A 25,550-nucleotide genomic window follows, 5' to 3' on the forward strand; every position below is an offset into this window, starting at 1 on the left:
TTGAGTGAAACTAAATGCCTTTGTAAATTGCTAACTTTGAAAACCTGTAATAGTGTAATAAAATCTGCAGACTTGTTTTCACGCACACACACACACAAATGCAGATATTCAGAATATTTTCAGTTAATCTTAGAGGAGAGGTACACTGACTGTCTTGAATGGCTTTCCCTCACAAAAGATAATTCCATAAAACCACTCTTTGTACACTGGGTGTGATGGCGCAGGCTTTTTCTCACAGCATTCTGGAGGCAGAGGTAGATGTATCTCGAGTTTGAAGCCAGCCTGGACTACATTGTGAATTCTAGACCAGCCAGGGATATATGGTGAAATGCTGTGTACAAAATATAAAAATAGAAAAACAGTAAGTACATTTTAAATTTGTTTTGTATATTTTTGTTAGTGGTTTATTTTTAAGATAGGATGTCCATTTGTTACACTGGACCTTGAAGTTTCTACGAAGATCAGCTTGGCACTGAACTCATGATTCTCCTGTGTGTTAGGATTACAAGGATTCGCCATCTTATTAGGCTTATGTCTTTTTTTAAAAACAATGACAAATTTATGTTATCAAAATAAAATTTAACTGTGAATAATTCCAATACTTCCAGATAAAAACTTCAATGCTAGCCAGTCATGGTGGTACACTCCTTTAGTCCCAGTACTTGGGAGACAGAGGCAGGTGAGTCTCTGTGCCTTTCAGCCAGCCTGGTCTGTACAACGAGTTCCTAAACAGTCAGGGCAATGTAGAAAGACCCTGTCCTAAACAACAGCAGCAGCAGTAACAGCAGCAAAACAAAAACAAATAAATAAATAGGAACAATGACATCAGTCAGCCTTTAATTTGCTTTACATGTAGTATTTAAACCAATTAATAAATATTTTGCTGAGTGATGAGGAGAAAGAAAGCTCCTTGGGCTGACCACCAAGCTGATGACGACCTGAGTTTGAGCGTCAGTACCCTTATAGCAGGAGAGAACTGACTCTCGCACATCATCTGCTATATGTGTATGCACTATGACATATACGTCCCTGTCCCTAGATAGGTCCAAAATAAATAAATGTGATACAGTTTTATGAGAAGAATTAACCAAATTAATTAAAAACCTATTATCATGGATGAAGAGACATAAAAATATCAGGGAGAGATATTTTTTAAGTTGGTAAGTCTGTCATAGATTTAAACCTGCATTTGAATTATGTATACCATATATGTTTTAATAGGTCTTCCTTCTGTGTTTTATAGGAAAATAATGTGGCAAATTACCAAATTTGTATTGCTTACCTACTTCTCAAAAACAAAACAAAGTAAAACATAGAGGAGCACAGGTTGATGTTTAAAAATAAGATAATACAAAACAAACAAACAAACAGGAGCACAGGTTGATATTTTCCTTCTGTTTAAGGTGGAATGGTACAGTGAGTAGAAGCTAGTCTTAGGAAAAGCCTCTGAATAAATTAGCCAATTTAATGATGGGTTAGTCTTACATAAGTTTCCAGATTTACAAGCAAAGCTTCACTTAGCCTTGAGCCTCTGCAAACTGTATTTCTCTCTGGATGTTACCTATGGAATTTGAAGCCAGTTCCCTGCATTTTGTGCTAGGGGAGGTTTTGCGGCAAGCAGACCTTGTTTGGAGACACTGGTTCGTCTTTAAAATAAACTCTTGCAGCATGATCTGTAAATGATAAATAATGATCTGTTCATGGTTTGAAATCTTATTACCAGAATGGCAGATAACTGCTGACTCTTAAAAGCTTCAGTACAAAGAGGTCTCATGTCCCGGAGCCACCTCGTAAGTGTAGGCAGTGACAGTCTCTATGGCTGTGAGGGTTCTTTACCCCACTTTTCCAGTTCTGTTTGAAATCATACTAAACCATATATTGGACATGTATTTGGTAGGCTTCTGTTACAAGATTAACAAGTTCTGTTGCCTTCCCCAAATTAATAACATTTACTACTTGGGTTATTTGGACCAACAAGTCACACATACACACACACACACACACACACACACTTTCTCTCACATACTCAAACATATACATAGACATATACACAAACACTCACACACTCAAACACACACTCATATATGCATATACTCTCACACACTCAAACATTCACACACTCTCAAACATACACATAGACACTCACATATACACACTCTCACACACTCAAACATACACACTCATATATATATGTATATATATATACTCACACATTCAAACATAAACTACATTCACACACCTCTTTTTTTCTGTTTTTGCACCCCCCCCCCATTAACTAGGTTGTCTTATTTGGCTTCTCAAGAATAGGTTGCTGAACTTGGCTTCTTGGGATACAGACTGTGACCTCAAGTTCATTAACAATATGTCCTTTCGCACAGGGACCTTGGAATTTGACATGAGTACTGAAGCATGTGTCTGTATGCCGACTGTGCAGGAGGAACAGGCTGTGTTCCATCTTACTGTGGGCTTGGGGGAGAATAGGCCTCCTTCCCCAGAATATCAGTCGACTGCCTGTTCAGAGACAGTATTTCCACACTCGTTTGGCTGGTGATGGAAATGAAGCCCAGTAATGCAAAGGTTAACATGAGATAGTCTTTATGCATTACATTAGTCTTAAAAATGTTGTATGCTCTACTCTCAAGTTAGGACCTGTTAAAGCTAGTCTTTCCTAACATTCAGAAAAGGAAATCATACATGCTCAGACCCGAATGAATCAAATGGGCTTTGATGGAAAGAGCAGCTAGCTACCTTTCTTACTGTTCATGGCATGATAAACCTGGTTTTTAGTTTTTAGGGGTTTTTCTCTACTTAATTTTATAACAAGCCTTATGTTTCCTAAAGCCCCAGGAGAAATTATAGCAATAATTATCCTACTACTTCAATAACGTGCTGGGGAGCTCTTTTAACAAATTCATTTTTAATATAGGTAAGTAGGTAGGTAGGGTTGAATGCCTGTGTGTGTGTATGTGTGTGTGTGTGTGTGTGTGTGTGTGTGTGTGCGCGCGCGCAGGCTCTCATCTGTGCATGGGTACACATGACTAATTTAAAACTAGAACATTAAAAACATCTTTCAAAATTGTATTTCTTTAATTTTTAGGTGGTGATATAAAGGTCAGAGAAGAAACTGTGGGTGTCATTTCTGTCCTTTTAAGTTGTGGGTCCCAGTGATAAAACCTCATGTCATCAGGTTTAGTGAAGAAAAGTGACTTTACTTGCTGAGTCATCTCATTTGTACCCCCCCCCCCAAACATACACACATGAGCACACACAATATTTTAACATTGGTAGTGACTTTAATGGCTTCTAACATTGTGGCTATGCGTGGCTTATGTGCCTGTGACCTTAACTCACCATTGGCTATCTGCCACCTTACTTTTTGAGGCAGGGTCTTTCAGTGATGCTAGAGTCAGCAAGCCCCAGAGATCCTGCTGTCTCTGAGTCCCCAGCACACACCCTTTTGTGTAGATGCTGGAGATGTAAACTCTGAGGGATGTGCACTCTGAGGGTAAGCACTTTGCTGACGGCTAGCTCCTCAGACCTCCTAAATTTACATTTAAGTATGTAAAGTGAGTTATGCAAGTTGAAAGAATAGTTTTACTGTATTTCATCTAAATTTCCAAGTTGCTAAAACACTTCTACATAGAGATTACACACATGTGCACAAATCATTGCATACATTATTGGGGGTGATGATTTAAAGTTGTAGTCTTTGTAGCAAACTTAATACCTTTGGAAGTTTGTGCATGTATTTCCCCAAAGATAACATTTTTTTCCTTTTATTGGATATTTTCTTTATTTATTTACATTTCAAATGTTATCCCCTTTCCAGGTCTCCCCTCCAGAAATCCCCTATCCTATCCTCCCTCCTCCTGCCTCTATGAGGATGCTCCTCCAACCACCCACCCACTACTATCTCTCAACCCTGGCATTCCCCTACACTGGGGCATTGAACACCCTCAGGCTCCCTGAGCTCCAGGAGATCTGGCCAGTTGACATTGTTGCTCCTTCCATGGGGCTGCAAACCATTCAGCTCCTTTATTCCCTTCTCCAACTCCTTTATCAGGGACCCCCACACTCAGTCCAGTGGTTGGCTGCAAGCATCCACCTCTGTATTTGTCAGGCTCTGACAGAGCCTTTCAGGAGACAGCCATATCAGGCATCCACGGTAGCATCTGGGTTTGGTAACTGTATATGGGATGAATCCCCAGGTGGGGCAGTCTCTTGATGGTCTTTCCTTCAATCTCTGTTCCACATCTTGTCTCCATATTTCCTCCTGTGAGTATTTTGTTCCCCCTTCTAAGAATCACTGAAGCATCCATACTTTGGTCTTCCTTCTCCTGTGAATTGTATCTTGGATATTCCGAACTTTTGGGCTAATATCCACTTATCAGTGCAAAGAGATTATTTTAGGTTAATTTATTTTTCTGTATATCTTGTATGCCATGGCATAGGTGTGCAGGTCAGAGGACACCTTGCCAGAGTGAATTCTCTGTATCCACCATGTGAGTTCTAGGGGTCAAGTTCATGTCTTCAGCTCTGGCAATGAGCACTTTTACTCACTGAGCCATCTAGCTGGCCTAATGATATTCTTTTAAAAAATCATTGCATTATCATTGGTTACAGTACTAAAATGGCATTTGGAAATGCTATCTGCATTGTTTAATACTGAGTATTATCTTAATATTTTTTGTGGAATCTAATCAGCTATTGCACTTTACATGTGTTATTTTCTGTTTTTGTTTTTTGACTCTTACTCTTTAATCTCTTCGCTTTTACTTTGTCTTTAATCTTCTTTGAGTAGGAAAATTGGCACCTTCTGTTTAGCTGGATCCATCCTGTGGCTCTTGAGCAAAGGGGTCGCTTAGAGATCACTAAATAAAAAATATCAATAGGAGTAAATTGACCTTTTCTTTTGGATTTTGAATGATGTGTGTTTTAATGTCTACAAAATGATGATTGATCCTGGTTTAATCACAGATATTTGGTTTGCTTTTTTCCATGATAAATTCTTAAAGAGACACAGAGACACTCAAGGAGAGAAGACGGAATCACTGTTGATGAGATTCTCTGCTCTCTCCCGTGAGCTCTTTGTTCCCCCATAACTCTCTCGGTGTGAGGCGCCAAGCATGTTGCTTGTGCCGTACCTGGTTTCATTCCTCCATGCCTCCATTTTGTTCCTCGGTGTCAACCTGGCAAAGTGCTCCCCGTTGTATGTTAGAAGACACAGTGGTTTAGACAGGCTCCTTTCCTTTATCACCGTAATTTCCAGTATGTGCAGTTCCCTCTCATGTAAAGTGCATGTAAACATACTGACCCATAGTCCTTTGAAGACTAGTACACTAACAAAGACCACAAGCAAGAAAGTGAGCTCAGCTTCAGGTGACTGGTCTTGGTCCCTTTGGGTTTGTTCATTTGTTTTTTAGGTAGAGTCTTTCTGTGTGCCCTAGTCTGGCCCTTGAATTTAAGGCAATTCTGCCTGCCTGCCTCAGTCTTTCAAGTGCTGGGACTACAGGCCTGACTTGCCACACACAGCTAATTGATGTGTACCAAATATCCATGTCTTTCCCATATAATCAGAACTTGGAGCACAGATTGTAGTGAAAGCCTCAGACAATCTTACTGCTTGTTTCTGCATAGAAGGTTATTCTGCAGTTCATGTCTAGGAGCTGTGCATTTGTGCCGTATGTAATAATTACAAACCCTTTAATATCCCTTAGGCCAGATTGGTATCTTTGGGTCCCTATGCCTAAATTACTATGTTTAATCTGTCACTTGAAATGACTTGTATGTATTAGGTCTTCAAAAAGCCCCAACCTTTTTTGGTATGGGAACATCCTTCATAGTGGTTGATTAAAGGGGACAGAAGCTTTGGAGATGGAGTCTGGAGATAGCCAAGTCTGCTCTTGTCCTTCCCTTGTAACTCTTTTAGGTTTGGCATCCTGTCTATCTCCTGGCTGTGTGTCTTGCTTTAATATTGGGCTGTGACAAAACTGGTAACTGGGATCAGGTCAACTCCAGTGTGGATCCAAGTGTCTGTTTCACAGCATTTGTACTTGGGCAAGGCCTTTAGCCTCAATGTCTTCCTGAGCATGAAGATGCCTGTAACTGGAGCGAGAGAATGTGTACATGAGAGTTATCATGTTGTTTAGAATTTGGTTGCTCTTCCATTTTTCTTGGTGGAAGGCCTAGGGGCGATAGCTGAAATAAACAGGGAAGGCAGGTATGTCTTTATGCTTGGGGATGTGAGATGGTTAAAAGGTGAAGATCCTCCACACAGAAGTTATGCCATCCCCTTAGCGTTTTAGTTGCCTTTAGTAAGCTCCAGTTCGTCTTTAGTGGTGAACCAGGGAATCTTGGAATACTCTTTGTTTCTTTCTTTACAGGCATTTCAACATAAAAAAAGATATGAAGATATTCAAAGCAGAATTACATATGTACTTTAAGTCTTAAACTTGGGTTTCTGTCTCTTTCATGTTCTTACTGCGGTCTTCCTCCTTTATTTCTCGTTTACTGTTTTAACTTCTGTCCTGTTTTTTTTGTCTATGTTCTGACACTTCCCTTTCTCTTTCCTCCCTAGCTTCCCTTGCTCAACCTCTTTTTCTGCAGATCCTTCTGAGAATGGGGCAAAGCAGTCAGGATTCAGGTAATCATCACATAGGTGCCTTTAATGGTGGCCTAACTATCATGTAACTAGGCTAGTTCTGTTGCTAGACTTAGGGCTCATAGCCTGTGCCCCAGCAAACCAGGATTTTCTGCCTGTCCCCAGTAATCTAATTAAAGGAGTCAAATTAATAGTGAAAAGCAGAAAAGGGAGATTTGTTCATTGTGGTCACATTTGGAAGAGGGGCAGAGAGATCCATTGACCCTTTCAAGTCTGTCTCCAGGATTTCTCCTGGATTCTTGACATGAGAGTAGAGTCTAAATAGAAGCAAGAAAAACATTTACTACGTAATCTGGCAAGGTGTGGTTCCCTGCTTGCCTCTGCTCCCAGTCTCTCCTGCAGGGTGAGTCTTATCTGGCAAGGTGGGTCTGTTCTGTAAGATGACTCTCTCTTGCAAGGTCTTTGACAATTTGAATATCATTCTCTTCGAGACAAGTTTCTCCTCTTGATGTAGTCAAGGCTTCAGCTGTACTTCCCATCAGTGTACTTCTGGGGAAGTTCTATGTCTTGAGATTCATTCTCAGTAGTGTAATAGCCAACGAGGAAAGCTTAAGCCAGATGGGCAGACAACGCAATTACAGGGCTAAATCTATCCATTTCATTAGTGCTCTGAATGTTATTTCTTGTGGACCATAGTCACTCTGCATCTTTTAAATGGATTTATCCCTTCTAGGATGATAATAGTTAACTTGTCTGTCCTCACTTCCCATTCACAAACTGGAGCACCACCACACCAGCTCTGTTTACTTACCTTGACCTCCACAGACAGACAGTATGATTTGGGTGACTGTCACTTCCTTCTTTAATGTCTTCCAGTAATTTGGACTTTCCACACCCCAACCCCAATTCATCCTCTGTTCCTCTTCTCCTGTTTGATCTGTGCAACATTAGGTTAATTGATTCTTAGTCTCTCTTCCCATCTCAGAAAAACTCTTGGCTGGATTAGTCAGGCCCTGTCTTCAGAACCTTTGTCCACATTTTGCCTTTTATGTCTTGGCTTCTTGACTTAATTCCTCAATGACAACTGAGTTTGAGACCCCCCCAAATAAGCAATTTGCCTTTCTTCACGACTCAGTACTTCATCCCATTTAAGGGCCTCTACAACAGTTGCCTCTTACCTTGGTGGAGGATGGCTGTACTTACAGTGAACTCCTTGAGAACATGCTTTGCATATTAATCACAAACATACTGTACATAGGATTCCCCAAGTGACCTTGGGTTCTGAACTCACAACTTATCCCCTTGAAAACACCTCCAGTCCATGTGCTACCATGTAGGGGGCTGAATGGGGTTTGCTTTGTCTAACAACTAAATTGAATTAGAAGGCAGGAAAAAGCTTAGACACAACAGACAGCAACGGGTAACAAACTTTATTAAAAATGAAACACAAACACACATGCACACACACACACACACACACACACACACACACACACACACTCACACACACGTCTGCACTCACAGCAAAGCAGAGAGGAGACCTAGGGGCTAAAAATCTATTCTTCCTTAAAGGGCAGAGGTTTTAAGTGGTTGGGGTGGCCCAGGATGGACTCCTTCCCCTAACTTTGGATTGATCAACGTGGACAAATGTAAATAGAAGCAGTAGTGATAGCACTGGCTTTGGAAGTATCTAACCAGCCTGGATTGGTCAGCTTCTCGTAGGGCCCTGTTGGCTGGAGGAAAAGCTCACCATGACTTTGTTTCAGCTTAGGAGGGCGAGGAAAAAGCTAACATTGTCTTTTATCTTCCTTGGCCCTTCCCTGATCTAATTGTCAGGGATCTGTCTCCTTCCTGCTCAGGCCTGCACAGAAGAAAGATGACCTTCTAGTGTTGGTCTCTTTCAGTTAAATTGAGAGTCTTCAAGATGCACAAGGTTTTTTTGTTTTGTTTTGTTTTTTTCCAGAAACACAGTCCATACCATGTGGTTCTGCATCTCAGAAGCCTCGGAGGCTCATTAGAGAAGTCCAGGTGCCTGTAACATGCTCTGAGGTTGGGTCCTGAGCTTCTTTCTGCTCACTTTGTGTGCTGACAGGTTGTGGGCTGCAACTGTGTGCTTGTGTCCCCTCCTGGAGTCTGTGGTTATCTGGTGTGCCGCACAGCACTCTCCTCTCAGTGTTTTGTTTGCCTTCAAATTCTAGTTCAAACGCTCATCTCTCATGAGCCCTTCTTTAATTCCTCGCTTTGAAATTACTCTTTTCAAACCTCCAGCCCTTTTCAAACCTCTGTGGTTTGATAACCATGCCTCACGTAGCACCTCCTCCCACTCCTTGTGGTTTGCATTCCATACCTGGGTGCAGCCTTAGAGATCAGCCTTGAGCCGAGCATGTACAGGATGACTGGCGTAGTGAGTATGTGAATCCAATTTGGGGCTTTTATTTCCCTCAGGGACTCATCTGGTGAGACACCCAGCTAGCCCAGGGTAGACCAGGGTGCTGGGATTGACCTCTCTTCTTGCAAGGGTGATAAAAATCATTTACATAAAGACTTCTCCCCTTTTCCTCTCCAGTGGCCTCTTCCTCACCATTCACCAGTGGGGTTGATGTCAGCCTCCTTGGAATTCTGTTTGCCCTCCTGCTGTTTGTGCAGAGCAGTGCAGGTTCTGGTCTTGAGGCTGCTTGCCTAGGTGTCAAGAGGAGCTGTATCCATGTTTGCCATCAGGGAGCCACACACCAATGGCACAGTACCTGTCTTCTCTGCACTTTGACTTTCATATTTCCCTTTACCAGCAGGCAAACGCATAGGATCTGCTTCAACAATGTGGTGACAGGGGAGGCGAGGGCAGGGGAATGGCTCCTGGTAAAGCAGGCATTTGTAGCTCCAGAACCCACATAAAAACTGGGTAAGCAGGGTGACCTGTAGTCCCAGAGCACAGGAGTTGGCTAGCTGGAGTACCTTGATCGATATGCTCTAGGGTCAGCAAAGACCCTGCCCTAATATGTAACGTGGAAAGTAATCAAGGAAGATGCTCTGTGGTAAACTCAAGCCTCTACATGCATGTTCATGTGTGCCCACACATGTACAAACACACATTTAGACACACACACACACACACACACACACGAACAGTGATCCTTTTAAAGTGTCCAGCAGCAGAGTGCTGGCACACCACAGGCATTTGGGCATGGGAGTAGGGTGGGAAGGTCCTGGAACAGGAGGCCCTCGTTAACTTATAGGTCTGGGCTTATCAGCTAGCACTTCCTGGGCTGCCTGTAGCCCACACATGATGATGTTAATTTGGAAGAGGCAGGGATTGTGAGAGTAGCGATGGGAGTGATAAGACATACAAGGCAGAGATTACAGAACTGAAGTTGTGCTTTCTCTTGAGACTGTTGTCATTTAAGGTAGGGTTAAAAGCTAGAGCCTAGCTTAGGGTCCTCAGCCATGCTGAGCTCCGTGACTCCGTGCAGGTGACCTAGTCTTTCAGTTTCTCAGCTTCATCTCTTAAAAGGAAAGTAATGAGAACGCTTTATAAGCGTCCTAGGACTGCTAAGTGATGGAATTTGTTGACAGCTTTGTCTGCCTGCCTGGTTAGTAAGAAGTATGACGTAATACACTTGTTTTCAGTACTCCTGGTTTTACTCCGGCTGTTGCTTCCAGTGAGCAGTCTGAATTGCCTGCAGTGTCAACATTTGCTATTAAACAGCGGATGCCCCTTGAGAGGCCTCGTCTTCCCAGGTCACCAAGTCCTTTACCTGCCACTGCCTTGTATCTGCCCTGCTCTCTTACTAACAATGTTGCTTTGTCTCTGGTTGATTTATCTAACCTTAGATACTCATTTCTAAGAGGGCTGGGCAGCAAGTCAGTGTTTTTATGTAGCTCAGGGTGGCCTGAACTTTGTAACTCTCTCTGTAGACCAGGCTGGCCTCAACTTCATCCTCCTGCCTCAGCATCCTATATTTAGAAAGTAGGATTATATGTGTCCCATGAGAGCTGGATTGCCAGTCAGTTTCAATGGGAAGTACGGGCCTTCACAGACATTTAGGGGCATGATCCTAATGTGCAGGTCAAACTCACGGCCCCAGTGTCTCCTGAAAGCTTGCACTAAGCCTTGCTGGGCTGTGTCCAGCCGTCTGTGTTTTAGGGTCTTCTCAGCTGATTCTGGTGACTACTAAAGCACCTAGCAATTTCTAGCAATGCATCCTTTACTTTTATGATGCATATTGGGCCTCTAAATGAAGTTCAGAATGTTCAGGTTTGTTCCTAGGCCCTTCAAATGCTTTGTAACTTCTGTAGTAACTAGGGCTAGAGCCTTGTAAACTCACTCCTTTCTTAGACAGCAGACACTGCATAGCCTGGGCTGTCCTGTTCTGGGTGGTTTCTCCTGTTAAACTTTGTGGGAGCGGACCTGAGGGGCTCCTCTTTGTCACTGGCATCTTGTCCATGTCACCGAGCTGAGAATCATCATTGCATCTCCGCCCCTCTCCTGTTCCCGTGGTAGAGTAACTTCCTGTGGTTTCTCTACAGTGTTTCCCTGTGTGGTAATTATACTCCCATCTTTTCCCCTCATAGAAGATGTTTGGAGGCCTCACCCTAATTATCCAGTGCAAATAATTATATCTTAGCTTTTGATAAAAGCCCACAATTTTGCTGTGATTTCAGCTCATATACCGCATCAGAGTGCTATTTTTTAAAATGGAGTTTCAGGGGTTTTATTGAGAAAGGGTCTAATACAGATTTAAGCACAGGCCTGTGGGGAAGCTGAGGATGACAGAATTATACATTGCTGTGCTCTGTCCCAGAGCAGACTAAGCGTCTGAAGGGCCAGCGCTTCCTTCTTTTCATTCTTTGTTCCTTGTTTATGGCCAAGTGACATATCAGGCCATTCTGTAAATATTCTACAGTTTTGAATCTGCCTTGAGAGCTTAGAGGTTCCCCTAGGGAATGTAACGTTAAGGTAGGTCTAATGCACCTCTTCTCTAGGTTCCTGGCAACTCTGCTGTACAGAGCACACCCTCTGCTTTTGCCGCCTGGAAAAGCTGGGAGTGACTGGTGATCCCCACATAGACACTGATGTGTTGGGATTACATAAGAGTGCACCACAGCAGACTAGGCAATCCACTTCTGACTATGGTATTATAATGGAATGAAGTGTTTGAACTTATGAATCACAGATTGAAGTTATGTCTGGAAATACCGTTCTTAAAAGTGTATATATTTGCCAGGCAGTGATGGCACATGCCTTTAATCCCAGAACCCGGGAGGCAGAGGCAGGCAGATTTCTGAGTTTGAGGCCAGCCTGGTCTACAGAGTGAGTTCCAGGACAGCCAGGGCTATACAGAGAAACCCTGTCTCCAAAAACAAACAAACAAACAAAAGTGTATATATTAGTTGTAAATTTATGTAGAGGCAATTGAAATTGTCATCAAAGGTAAGCTATATAAGCTATACTACCATGTATGGATTACTATTTAATAATGTGGCTCAGATACAGTTATGTGTAACACAGTATTAGGGCTTTCCTGTGACTGTGTCATGTGCTCTGTAACGGTATATAGGTTTAGTGATATGTGTAATAATACAAATGATTTCATTGTTTTATTTAAGAGACCTAGAATTCATCTAAAGGACAGCTTTGGGATTTGTAATATGCTGCAGTTACAGGTTTGACTTACCCAGTTACTGGATAACTAAAGCATTGTGTCAGTAGCCTTAAAACTCCAGTGTTTGGTCTCCTTGTTTCATTTGTGCTCTTTCCTAGCCCAGGTGGGCAGCATTTCTCCTCAGCTCTAGCACGCACATGATAGGAAAGCAACTATACTATACAGAGTTCAAGAGCTTAAGCTTCCATTTTAAAAATTTTTCTTTTTCATCTGGGTGCTGATCAAGTCTAGGATCTTGTACATGCTGGGCACAGGTCCTACCACTAAGCCCCACTACCTGCCCTGGAAGCCTACTCTGTTAATGGTAAATCAATAGGAGCTGGCTGCTTTCCTTTTCCTTTTATAGTGCATTAAAATAAGACCCAGTTGGGCTAGGTATTTTGATGCATTCATTTAGTCCCAGCACTCTACTTGGAAGGCAGGGGCAGGTGGCTCTTTGTGAGTTCCAGGACAACCAGAACAAATAGTGTCAGCTTGTCAAGAAAAAGGGCCCCTTTTGATTTGTTTTAGCAAAATTTATTAATTGCACAGTGCATATTTAGCAAATTATCCTAAATCAATTCGATAAGTAGATGAGGAATGATGTCACACAGATGAGGAAGTGATTGGGCTGGAGGAATTGGAGGAGGTTGGGCAGGTAAGGTTACCTGGAGTAAGGGACAGCAACTTTGGGTGTCATTAATTGATAGGAACTTACAAAGTGGGTCAGATGGAAGGTTCTATGTACAGTGCAGTGCAGACAAAATGTGCCATATTAAATGGAGTTTGTAAAGGTCAAGATTAGCAAGTGATTCCAGGAAGACAAGGAAGTTGTCTTGGCTCTGTGGCTTCTGAGGCTATGGAAAGAGAGAAGCCAGGATTTCATATTACAGGCGCGGTTAGGGGAGGAGTCGTCATGTTCTCCAGAAAAGCCAGCATCACCAGCCACATATTTTAATTTTCTTAAGCCCATAAAGAGATCCAGGGAAGTAGATAGGCACAAATAAAATGAATCAGGCTTTGAAAAATCGTCCCGCATGAATATTACTAATGCCAGGCCAACCATTCCCTTGCTTACATGCACTAAAGATAGTGTACAGCATCCCGTCTAGGATATCCTTACCCCATTCCTTTTGTAAAAATGTATGATTTAGCTGTCTTTTTACGAACCCTGTTTTTGGGAAATGTGGTTAAGAATGAAAGCAGTTAATATAAGACAGTGCGTAGCAAGGAACCTAATTTATAGATAAACAGTGAGGGAAATAATTATTTTCCAACAGGGTGCAGATGCTGTTGCCCAGGAAGGTTTTGCTGACTAAACACCTCCCCTCTCTCAGATTGCACATGGCTGTGAACTGGCTTTGCCTGTCGCAGGTGCCTCTCTTCTAGTGCTCTGTTTAGATGTAGGAGCAGCCCTTTGCACTTGTAAAGTGGAAATCTTTTGAGATTCCTGGGGTTATTTTGACCAACCCACTTTGGTTCCTCAGACTGCATCTCTTTGAGCCCCCACCTTAGCCGTTCCACACAGGCACTGGATATGCAAGTTGGTTGGTTTCTGTCCACAAGTGTCAGCATTCTGAAGGCTGTAAAAGCCAGCCTGGTGTTTTAGGAATTATGTGTGTGAGAGATCTCGGGGTGGTAACTAGAAGGAAGGTTTTTCAGGCAAACCTGTTTCCCATTAACCTTTTCCATAGTACATGAATGCACTCGAAAAGGTGACATCTAGTGGCCATTTGCCGTATTACATGTTCTCTTAATGTATCCTGCTTATAAATACATCTATGTGGTTAAAATGGGCGTAATGTTTTCCCATACACTAGGATAATAAAATGTAGGGAACTTTTTTTTCCCCTCTTTTTTCCTGTAATGCTTAAATGAGGTCTCCACATAAACGATCTTTTGAAATCCCATCCATAAATAGACGTGAGGCCATGTGTGAAATTAACCTGTGGGACACAGTGGTCAGGCTAGGGTGATGTTGTCTGTCTGACTACTGCGGTGGTCTTCGCTTGACCCTGCTGTTCTTGCCTTTCCCCATCTCACACAGGGCACCTTTTGTGTGAACTTCTTGCATAAAATTATGTATATTAAGGGGTCCATACAAATGTTAGTTGTTGCCAGAAAGAGAGTTGCTTCTTTAGCAATAAACAGCTGGTTTTCTAACCTACAGTCAGTCTTATTGGTGGTTTGACTGTAAGTGTATGGTATTCTGACAAAATGCAGTGGGGCAAAGCAGACAAAGAAGACAGCCATGACGATAAATACCTTCCCCTCCAGCCGCTTGTGCCTGCTGTCTTTACTCCTAAACTTCCTATAGGAGTTGTATACCTTTTTGGTAATCACCGCATAAAACAGAAGCATCAGAATAAACACAGCCCAGAAAATGAACTGGCAGGTGTGACTGACCACCTGATGCCACCACAGCCCAAGGGGACTCTTTAAAGATGCACACTTCTTCACGGATGATGGCGTTGCCTCCTTGTTCAAGATCATGTTTGGCAGGGAGATGAAGAACATCAGGGACCAGACAGAGATGGAGACTGTTTTTGCGAAAGCCGTTTTTTTCACAAAGGTTTTCCTGAACGGTACGATGATCTTGAGGAACCTGTCGAAAGCGATGAGGCCCAGCATCATGATACCTACATACATCGTCTCATAGAAGACCACGGAGGAGAGCGTGCACACAAATCCTCGGAGCTGCCAGGGCGCAAGGTGTGAGTCGGAAAGGATTTTGAAAGGCAGCATGAGTGCCATTATCAAGTCTGCCACCAGAGTGTTCTTGAGGTAGACAATAAAGGTGGAATTGCTGGGGATGTGGACGAACACCCAGAGGGCCATGGTGTTCAGCAGGATGCCTGCCAGGAAGACCACAGTATAGAGCACTGGGAACAGCAGCTGCGTCATCCGAGTGTCCCTGGGACACCGCTCAGACTTGTTGAAGCCCTGCATCCCAGTGGTGTTGACTGTCCCGAGCATCGGCTATTACACATAAACATGCACATAGAGAAAGATTACACATAAGCAGGCATACAAAGGAAGGTAACAAAGGGTCCTCCTGAGTTGGCCAATAACTACTTCTTGTAAAAACAAACTTACGATTTAACTCATTCAGCGGATTTGATTCTTTGGCTAGAGCTTTTTTTTTTGAGCACATAGCTTAGTTTTGTTGCTGTTGTTGTTTGTTTGGTTTTTGTTCAGTTTAGTTTTGTTTTATAAAGTCCTGTTAATGTCTACCCTCGTGAAGTCCAAATAGCAAGCACCAATCACTACACGGCAGTGACAGAACCCAATTTAAGATGTAAGAGTACAGGGCAGTGTGTCATGCGTTATGAAGTACCCTGTGCTTGCAGCTCGTGATTACAGAATGTTATATTTAGATTTCTAAAAAATTTAACCACCTTCTACCTTTTATAGCAAGCAAATTCATAAGAAAAATTAAACTGACCTTTGTTTTGGAAGACACTCAGCTGTATGAGTTGTGGCAGTTACTAGCTCAACCCACGAATAGCTTGTGAAGTAAAGGTTCTGCTTTCTTATACTGCCTTTCCTTCCTCATTTCCCCTGTGGGCTTCTGTAATGCCCACATTTTCTAGAACCTCTTTGTCTTTAGACCTTTGGAGCATTTGCCAGTAGTTATTGGTTGCGTGTCCTGAGTATTGAATCCAGTGCTGTCACCGGCTCTGCAGGCACGTCACCACGCCATATTCTTAACGTGGTCTATTTCATTATATTAAATAATATGTATAAGGGCGCATATGCATTTAGGTGCCCTCAGAGGCCAGAAGTGTTGGATTCCCTGGAGCTGGGGTCCAAGGTGACTGTGAGCCGCCTGGAGTGGGTGCCAGGAAAATGCCTTTGACCGTTGAACTATTTCTCTAGCCCCAATGTTTTACTTTTTATTATTCACATTCAGCGACCTTATTGGATACCTCATATGTAGTAATAATAGGAGTTAAAATGATGAAGAAAATAGTATGAAATTACAATCAAGTAGGAGGATAAGACTTGATTTGAAAATCAAATCATCTTCTGTACCCTTACAGCCTGGGCTTGCAAGAAGTTTGTGTGTCTAAGGCTAGGCTTTTGTTGTTGTTGTTGTTGTTTGTTTGTTTTGCTTTGTTTCGTTTCTTCAGACATTGCTGTTAGTCTTTTGGTCCCCAGATCTGTGGCAGATTATGTGTTACAGTTCCCAAGAAGTGGTAGCTATTATTCCTGGACCTATGCATTATTCGGTATTATGTTTAAACAAATGTTTTAAGAGCTATATACCTCATTCTCTCATGTAGCAAGTTTGACATCATCATCTACTTCATAGGAGTGTGGGGGAGGGGGACCGATGGCCTGACACAGGGCACATCAGGGAAGGCTAAACATGCCAGCCCAGCCGCTCATTGTTTGGGTTCCTTGAATTGCCCAGTTTGAGTGGAGCTACAGTGTGGCACTTTTAGGAAGCCCTTTTGGGAAACCACCTACATTCTTGAGGCTTAAGAGAATTTTTGAATCAGTGCTGGCCTCAGATTGGTACAGTGTTTCATTTTAAATCTCAGGGAGAGTGCAGAAAGTTACAATGTGTGACAGTGTGCTTCCCTGCCCGACAGATGAAGGGAAAGAGGAAATTAGATGCTCCTACGGAGGATGTGTGGTTCTCTATGGCAAGTTTCACTTCACCGTTCTTGCCACGCTTACTGTAGAGATGGACCATCTTCAGGGTTTGCCTAACTAGAAATTCCTATATTACTTGGTTGAGAATTTGGAGTACGTTGATTCCACATTTGAACATTTTAAAATGAAGTGTACTGTGCTTCCAGGGAACTTTGGTTAACTCTAGGGAATAAATGGCACATTGTAAAAATTTTCTTTTTGGCTAAAATATGTTAGGATTTACTGATGTAATGCCCCTTAACTTAAATATATATCATTTTGCTTTATAAGAGGATAAAAACCTAGCAAAATCAATCTTTTAAAGTAGGTTTATTGTTAATTTTAACAATAAACACAGTCAATTTTAAATTTCTCAATAGCCCCCAATCCAATATAACATTGAAGGTCTGGAAATTTTTACTTTAAACAAGGGAAATTCTATACAGGATAATTTCATAATATGAGAAGTAGAAATCACATTTTGGTCAAATTTCAAAATGCCAAATGTGGGAAACTTTGAAAAGAGGAACTGATTAGGAATGGACATTTCTAGGGTCACAAAGGTACATTCTTTTGGTTGTGAAATACATATTTATTGTGAGTTTGTGAGAGTGTGTGTGTGTATTTTCCTTCAGTGAGTTAGTTATATCTTTCCAACATGTGGGTCCCATGGATTGAGCTCTGCATGGTCATGGTTGGTCTTCTCTAGCTGAGCCATCTTCATAACTACACACTTTTTAAATAAGAGCTTCAGAGTGCTCCCCTTGGTAAGTTCCGTAGCTTCTCCCAGTACTGCTGATATTTGTTGGGAAGCCTGTTCCTCTTGGAAGGGCCTGTCAGCACGCTGCTCCCTAGGGCTGCGTGGAAGTGCCATCTCAAAGCTGCAAGCCGAAGCTCCAAGGGCTTGTCCACCTGTCGCTTTTTGTCCCCCTCCTTTGGGAAGTTATTTATACTCACTGGGAAATACTTGCCCTCTTTTTAAGATGAAATACACAACAGTGTCCTTTTCATATCGTTAGGGGTAAAAGAACATCCGTCATATGCTCACAGTGAGGCCTGTCATGGACGATGTCATGCGAGCTTCCTCAGTCAATGAAAAAGAAAATAGGAATACTGTGGGCTTATTAGTTCACGAAGGCCGGGAAGGAAGAACTAAAAAACAAAAACATGCATTGAAAAGTTTCAGTGTTTAGGAGCCTGCCGAATAATTTAAAGACTGGAATAAATTAAAGATTGGAATTCTAATATGCACTAAGGAAATAGACTCAAAGTAATAAAATCAAAATAGCTATGGTATTATAGGTAACTATGTTATCACAGTCCTTACAATAGCAACATAGTCCAGTCTTATTTTAGACGTGAAAATCAAAATGAGGAAATTAAGCACTTCCCCAAAATAGTGTTAATAGGCCCAACACTAACTCACCACTGCCCTAGAATTTGCACTCAGAGCCTGCCTTGTCCCACCACACCACACTCCTGAGAGAGCAGCTGGAGTGGTTCACTTCATTCTGAAGTCCTTATGCCAAGAGTCAATGATTGATACAGGAAAAAGAAGCTGAACAGACATTCAGTTCTGTCTGGTACACACTCAGGTCTAAGGTTAGATTTGTAAATTGTCCAACCAGTATGGTCAGATGGGGCAAACTGGTCTGTAATGGAAGTTGCCTACACCTACTTCCTTTGCTAGACCTCCAGGATTGCTGAGCTGGATCAAGGCAAAGAGCAAAGGGACTTCTGGTGATGTAGTTAACATGTATCATATAATAACATCAGAAACGTTGAAGTGTTTGCTTTCATTTTCATTAAGGATGTAAGTTGAAGTGGGAACTCACATATTCCTAGGAGAGACCTCTCATTTACTCGGAAGTCCTCTGAGGTACTTTCCTTAGAGCATGTGAATTTTTAAAAACTTTCCAATTAGAGTAACCAAAAGTGATAATGAGTTAAATACACTATGTAGTTTACCAGCAGATGTCCTGAAGTGAAAATCAGTATTAGAAAAATCTCTTCAGAAACAGGCAATAAATTCACAGCAATACTTGAAATGCTTAATATTTAGTTACAAGGATTTTGTCATAAAAGGAAAGCATATGTTTTAAAAATGAAATACATAGGAGATGACTCAGTAGGTAAAGCAGTTGCCACACAAGCATGGAAGAATAAACTTAGATCTCCTGAACCCATATAAAAGTAGACACAGTACTGTGTATATGTAATTCTGTCATTCATATTGTGAGGTTGGGGATATGGAAACAGAATTCCCTAGAAGCATGCAGAGCGGTTGGTCTGGTATAAGCAGCAGTAAAAAGGAGACTCTATCTCAAACAAAATGACAAATGATGTCTGACACCTGAGGTTGTCCTTTGACACCTATATGTGTGTGATAGTGTACACAGGCCCACACTCACATGGGGACACGCACACATACACACACACAAACACACACACACACACACACACACACACACACACACACACACACAAAACAACTATTTGAAAACTCTAAACACCAGTGTATCGATAGCAAGAAGTCATCTATATTTATACTAGTGTGTAAGTGTTCATGCTTATTTTAGTCTATTTTAATTTTTGTCTTAGTCTATGTTAATACATAGACACTGATCATAATCATAAACATAACTTTTCCATATTTTGGTTAAGCTGTTACCGATGGACATTTAATTTGTTTGACTTTTTGAGTTGTTACTGCTCAACATATGTATTCAGGTTCTCTTGTATGTTTGTTTTAACATATTTGTAAGAATAGCTTGATCAAGTGTTAGGTATCAAATGTTATATGATATTTTCAAAAAGGTTTCTATAAGGAGTGTATCAATTTATAATCCCATTGAAGATAGAGTTCTTTAATCCTTATTAAAATATTTTAAGTCAATTTGAAAATTATAAGTAAAATACACTGTGCCATGTAAGTATAGATTTATAATGTATGGACATAATTCCTTTTACTTTCATATTATCCACTTACTTTCCTTCTGGAAATCGCCTTCTAATGTTCTTCTCGTTTTGTTAAGTCCATCTATTTCTTGGTGCTTATGATTACAGTTGTGTATCCATATCTTCAGTTCCCACTCGTGACACTAATCCCACATGGCCATTGCTCACAAACTATGAATTGGCTGCAGGTGTGGTGAGCGGGTCTGTCTCTGATGTTTTATTTCTGTTGCCAGAGTAGTAAACCCAGGGTTGGCAGGTTTTTATTTTTTTAAAGGGCTTTATGGTTTTAAGTGATTCTGGCTAAATAGGCTTCCTTGCCAGCCCTATTGCTGTGTCATGGAAGTCTTAGATATTCTGTCTGCACAGCGAGGCTGTGTTCTTGGGAAGCCTTACTGTAGACATTGGAAATTTCCCCCTAAAGTTGGAGAAAATTTTTTTAATTAAATTATTTATTTACTTTACATCCCAACCCTGGTTTTCCTTCCCTCCTCTCCTCCTAGTCATCCCCTATCCCAAGTCACTTCTCCCTTTCCCTTCAGAAAAGGGGAGTCCTCCATGGATGTCAGCCAACCCTGGCTTATCAAGTTGCAATAAGACTACCAGCATCTTCTCCTATTGATGCTAGATGAGGCAGCCCAGTAGAAAGAAAGGGTCCCAAAGGCAGGCAATAGATGTCAGAGACAGCCTCTGTTCCTGCTGTTAGGAGTCACACTTGAAGACCAAGCTACACAACTGTAATATATGTACAGAGGGGCTAGGCTAGTCCCATGCAGGCTCCTTGCTTGCCAGGTCAATCTTTGTGTGACCTATGGGCCCAAGTGAGTTGATTTTGTAGGTTTTCTTGTAGTATCTGTGACCTCCTTGGCTCCTACAATCCTTTACCTCCTCTTCCGCAGAATTCTGCAAGCTCCGCCTAATGTATTTGTCTGTGAACCTCTGCATCGGTTGTGGGTGAAGCTTCTCTGATGATGGTTATGCTAGAATCCTGTCTTGAAGTATAGCAGAAAATCATTAGCAGTGTCAGGGGCTGGCCCATCTTGTGACATGGGTCTCAAGCTGCGCCAGTCATTGTTTGGACACTCCCTCAGTTTCTGTTCCATCTTTACCCCTACACATCCTGTAGACAGGGCAAATTGTAGGATGAAGGTTTTGTGTCTGGGTTGGTATTCTCATTCCTTCATTGGAAGTCTTGCCTGGTTACAGGAGATGGCTGGGTCAGGCTCTATATGCCCCATTGCTAGGAGTCTTAGCTAGGGTCACCCTCATAGATTTCTGGGAGTTTCTATCACCCTATGTTTCTAGTTTGTCCCAGACATGCCCCCCATTCCCGTTGTCACTTCATCCTCTCCCAACCTGATCCTTCCTGTTCCCCACCTCTACCCCTATCTAGCTCCCCCATCCACCCATGATATCTATTCTATTTTCTCTTCTCTGAGCTTCATTAGTCTCCCTTGAGCCCTCCTTGTTATTTAGTTTCTTTGTGTCTGTGCATTGTAGCATGGATATCCTGTACTTTATGACTAATATTCATTTATAAATAAGTACATACCATGTTTGTCTTTCTAGGTCTGGGTTACACTTCTCATTCTATACCTGGGCAGTTTGAGGGATGCTCACAATTATTTCATATGCAGATTATAGTTTGGTAGAGATGGTTTATCGCTAGATTGTCTTCTGTTGCCCACACTCTGGTACTCTTAGAAAATCAAAACTGTGTGTCTAGTTTTACATGCAAGTTCTATGGCAGATCTGACCCCAGCTGTGTGTTCTGTACTCTGGATCATAGAATAGTCCCCTTTTTGTATTGCAGTGTTGGAGATGGAACCTGGGTCCTATGCATTGTTAGGCAAGAACTGTCTCTTTGATCCGTGTCCCTAGTCTGCACATTCCCATGTTTGACAGTCTCCATGCATCTCCAACATCTTGTTCTCACTGTGGGAGTGCAACAAAGGAAGTGTAGCTCCTGTGCAGTACATGTCACACTAAGAGTTACATATCCTTAGCTTTGTCCCAAAATGGGAATCAATTACCTGTGCTGGGTTTGGAAAACATTATTGTTCAACTAACTTATCTATGCTATAATCTACCCTTTACATTTCTTGTACATGATATTTAGATACTAGTATTTAGGCCATCTTCTGTCAGAAAATATCCTCTAAGGAGCATTCATATTTGAAACTAATGATTTGAACTTCCACACACTGGATATTTTGTTTATATCAAAGCTATCAAATATGACCCTAGTTTGGTCTTATTGCTTATATGCATAAAATGATGTATCACACCATACCCAGTAAGCATACATCAGTTCTGTGTTGATAACTAATGAAAATAAAATAAAAATACCACCTATGAAACATGAATTCTGACTACATGTGTCACTCTTTTATCATCACATGAGGACTTATAAACGGGACATGACTTTCCTGAAGAAACTATATAAATAATATATAATAAAGCTGTCCTGGCCATAGTTCTTAAATACATTTACTGTTTAATAGAGGCAAAGAAGGTTGAACCACTGTATCTAATAGTTTTGAATGAAGAAATTCCAACAAAATGATACAGAATAAATGCATTTTAATATTATACACATGATTACAAGCAGGTAATCTCAAGTAGTTCAATCTTTTTCTTATTGGTAGATGTGATGTGTAATTTGGTAATTATAGTTACTTAGGTTTTCTTATTAAGAAGTGTTCTGTTCATTCAAGCAGCAGGCATTTTCAAAGCTAGTTAGCAGATAAATACCGATAATGGCACTGTACCTGGTAAACTCAGACCCTTAGTAAAATTGCTGTCTCTAGTGTTAAGGAAGGAGTAAATATTTTTAATATTAGAATGTTATGAATGTGTACTTTTGTTAAGTTAATCATTTTATTCATCATGTCTGTTCTTTATGGTAAGATTTGCCTTTTAAACCTCTACCATCCTAATGTTCGTTTATAATAATTCAGGCCTTATCCATTGTCATTTCATTTGATTTAAGTTCCTTTGGTTTGGTTGTTATCCTTGTTATAAATGGGAAGTTGGTAATTACTGTGTTTGATGTATCAGATCATACATAATTTCTCACTTATTATAAAAATAATATTATTATTGGTAATTTATTTTAAAATGACAATGATTATTACACTTCATGTTGCTAATTTTGTAGAAATCAGATAAATGATTTTGTGTGTGTGTGTGGTTTGCCTGCAGTATAGCAATGGGATACACTTCATTTTAAAATACACCTGCAGACTAAGATTTTTCCCATATATGTACAGAAAAAGTAGTTAAAAATTATTTTCTTACTTTATTGATTATTTAAAGAGTCATTAACTCAGCTTCTTTTTAGTGAATGTTAATATATTTGTGTGGTGATTTCCTTGGAGCAGTCTGGATATTAAAGACTGAAGCAGCCCCTTGGGTAATGTTCTACATTGGGGTCTCCTCGCTTGGTTCGCCACCTTCCTGTCCTTTCTTCTTGTTTGCTCCAGATGTTGATGTAGAGTTTGAGCACCTCAGCATGCTTGTCAAGGAATTTCTGAAAGACTTGCAAAGAAAAAAGTAGATGAATGGATCGAGGCAGGCGTTCAGTGACGTCAGCCATAGGGTGCTCTCCTTCACATAGAACAGAGTGTTCTCAGCACTGCAGTCAAAGACAGCCCGAGTTTGGCTCAGGGTGTAGGGAATCCGTGCAAAATGGAAGGGAACAAAGCAAATAAAGAATACAGCAATGATGATAAAAACCTTGACATTTACCTTTTTCTTGGGAACTTTGGCTGAACCCCTTGTTCTGACATAAGACCGATAGAGTTCTTTGGTAATGAGGCTATAGCAAACGATGACAATTAAAAAATTAATCCAGAAAATGACTTGGCAGATGTAATTGACTATTTCGTGCCAGACTAGACCAAACTCTGACTTTAAGAAAGAACATTTCGTTACGTCCTTATCTCTTGGCCTCCTGTTGGTGAGAATCATGTTAGGCAGTGAAATTAAGAACATGAAGGCCCAGATGACAACAGAAAGAATCTTTGCACCCAAGAGATTGCTGGGGCTGGACGTTTTAAATGGCCTGGTGGTCTTCAGGTAGCGGTCAATGGTTATCAACCCCAGGAACGATATACTGATATACATTGTAAAATAAAACGTGACTGAAGTAACTTGGCACACCAAGGTTCTCAGAGGCCCGGCTCCCAGTTTAGCATCACTAAGAATTTTAAATGGAAAAGTTAGAATCATTAGTAGATCAGAGATGACCGTGTTCTTAAGAAAAATGATGAAGTTGGATTTACTGCGGATCTGAAAGAAAATCCTCATTGCCAAGCTGTTCGTGATGAGCCCAGCAAAGAACAGGATGGTGTAGAGCAATGGGAAGAGAACCTGGGTGATCTTGTAGTCTCTGATGCACAGGGTGCTGGTCCCAGGGGAGAAGGTGGTATTGGCTGAGGTGGTGTTGATACCAGGCACGTCCATGGTCCTGTAGTAGAGAGAGAGAGAGAGAGAGAGAGAGAGAGAGAGAGAGAGAGAGAGAGAGAGAGAGAGAGAGGAGGGTGATCACAGGTCATTGGTTTGGTTGTTATCTTCATACATAAATTTTAGAATTACAGTGTTGCTTAAAACTTGAGTTTTTTTTTTTTTTTTTATCTTTACTGTGGCAGTTAGTAGGGGTGAATAGACAACGGAATCCCTGAATATCTCATCTACACAAGTATACCATCTCTAGCAATTTAAAATGAGGTGGTATGTTGTGAGATGTCATGAGAGCCTTGTGCTTGTTTTGGTTGAAGGTTGTATTTTACAACACTGTGTCTGGTGTCAGCCCCCCTGTGTTAATGTAGAAAAGCCTAATGACAGGCGCTCTAGGGATGCTTTGTCTATTTCCCCTGCATCTTCTTTTGCATGGCCAAGTAGCCTTTTGTGTCTGTTTACAGCTGCCTTTCCTTCTCTGCCCATATTCCTGGTTTCACTCTTTAGTATCATTGATGAATTCAATAGAGGAGTGATTAATTATGAGTTGGAATAATAAATGGAGAATTTCAAAGAGATTGGTATAAAATCACTTCTGGGAAATGAATTCATATATTAAATAGTAAATTGTAGAAAATAATAATCCAAAAAAATTTTCCGATGCATTGAGAAATATCTCTGCCTGTGTTCGGCCATGCAATAAAATATTAGCCTCACAGAGATTCATGATTTAGAGTGCTTTTAGCCCATGCATTTCTCATTTTCGGCTCATTCATTATATTTGAAGTTTGTATATATTTTTTGAATATCATTCAGAGTGAATCCTAAAATGGTAATAATGATAATGATGATTCAGGCAATAGCTTCTGTATCTGTGATCATTACTTGATATTTCTCAAGGCAGCCAGAGCATCATTCCTGGCATATTTAATGGTAGCTAAAATAAAATAGCAGAATCGGATCCTTATCTGATATCCTAGATTATCACACAACAGACAGTGGAAGGAATAGGAGCAGTTGACTTGGCTGTCTTGTATCTAACTTGAAATTTAAGATGAAATTTAAAAACTTTTCAAATTTCCATCAAATAAATAAAATGATTTCTCATAAAATGGGATTCCTCATATTCAAATATACAGTTTGAAAACCCCACAAAACTCTCATGGGAAATTTAACGTGATAACTGAAGATAGCACATACTCCCCTCTAATGTCAATGGGATCCTTTAATTACTGAAAAACGATACAGTTAAG

At 41.0% G+C, this 25,550-nt stretch overlaps 3 protein-coding genes across 5 annotated transcripts in view; 1 reads left to right on the top strand and 2 right to left on the bottom strand.

The window, feature by feature from the left end:
- Med12l (mediator complex subunit 12L) overlaps nt 1–25,550 on the top strand; it is a 313,727-nt gene that overhangs the window by 198,394 nt on the left and 89,783 nt on the right. The window lies entirely within an intron of this gene.
- On the bottom strand, nt 12,756–15,746 carry P2ry13 (purinergic receptor P2Y13). Its single transcript, XM_021157452.1, has 2 exons — nt 15,686–15,746; nt 12,756–15,219 (listed from the first exon to the last, which is right to left on the bottom strand). Exon 2 carries the CDS (start codon nt 15,214–15,216, stop codon nt 14,203–14,205), a length of 1,014 nt encoding a protein of 337 aa, XP_021013111.1. The 5' UTR covers nt 15,217–15,219; nt 15,686–15,746; the 3' UTR covers nt 12,756–14,202.
- Nucleotides 22,403–25,550, bottom strand: part of P2ry12 (purinergic receptor P2Y12) — a 45,562-nt gene continuing 42,414 nt past the window's right edge. For all 3 annotated transcript variants that reach the window (XM_029474963.1, XM_021157449.2, XM_029474962.1), the window contains one exon: nt 22,403–24,307. In XM_029474963.1, coding sequence (XP_029330823.1) covers nt 23,260–24,303 — 1,044 coding nt within the window. In that variant the 5' untranslated portion in view covers nt 24,304–24,307 and the 3' untranslated portion in view covers nt 22,403–23,259. The remainder of the gene's footprint in view (nt 24,308–25,550) is intronic.

This window comes from Mus caroli, chromosome 3 (genome assembly GCF_900094665.2).
Source record: "Mus caroli chromosome 3, CAROLI_EIJ_v1.1, whole genome shotgun sequence".
Lineage (NCBI taxonomy): Eukaryota > Metazoa > Chordata > Mammalia > Rodentia > Muridae > Mus > Mus caroli.

Coding starts and splice junctions, on each gene's coding strand:
- P2ry13 (XM_021157452.1), bottom strand. CDS start 15,216: ATGCTCGGGACAGTCAACACCACTGGGATGCAGGGCTTCAACAAGTCT.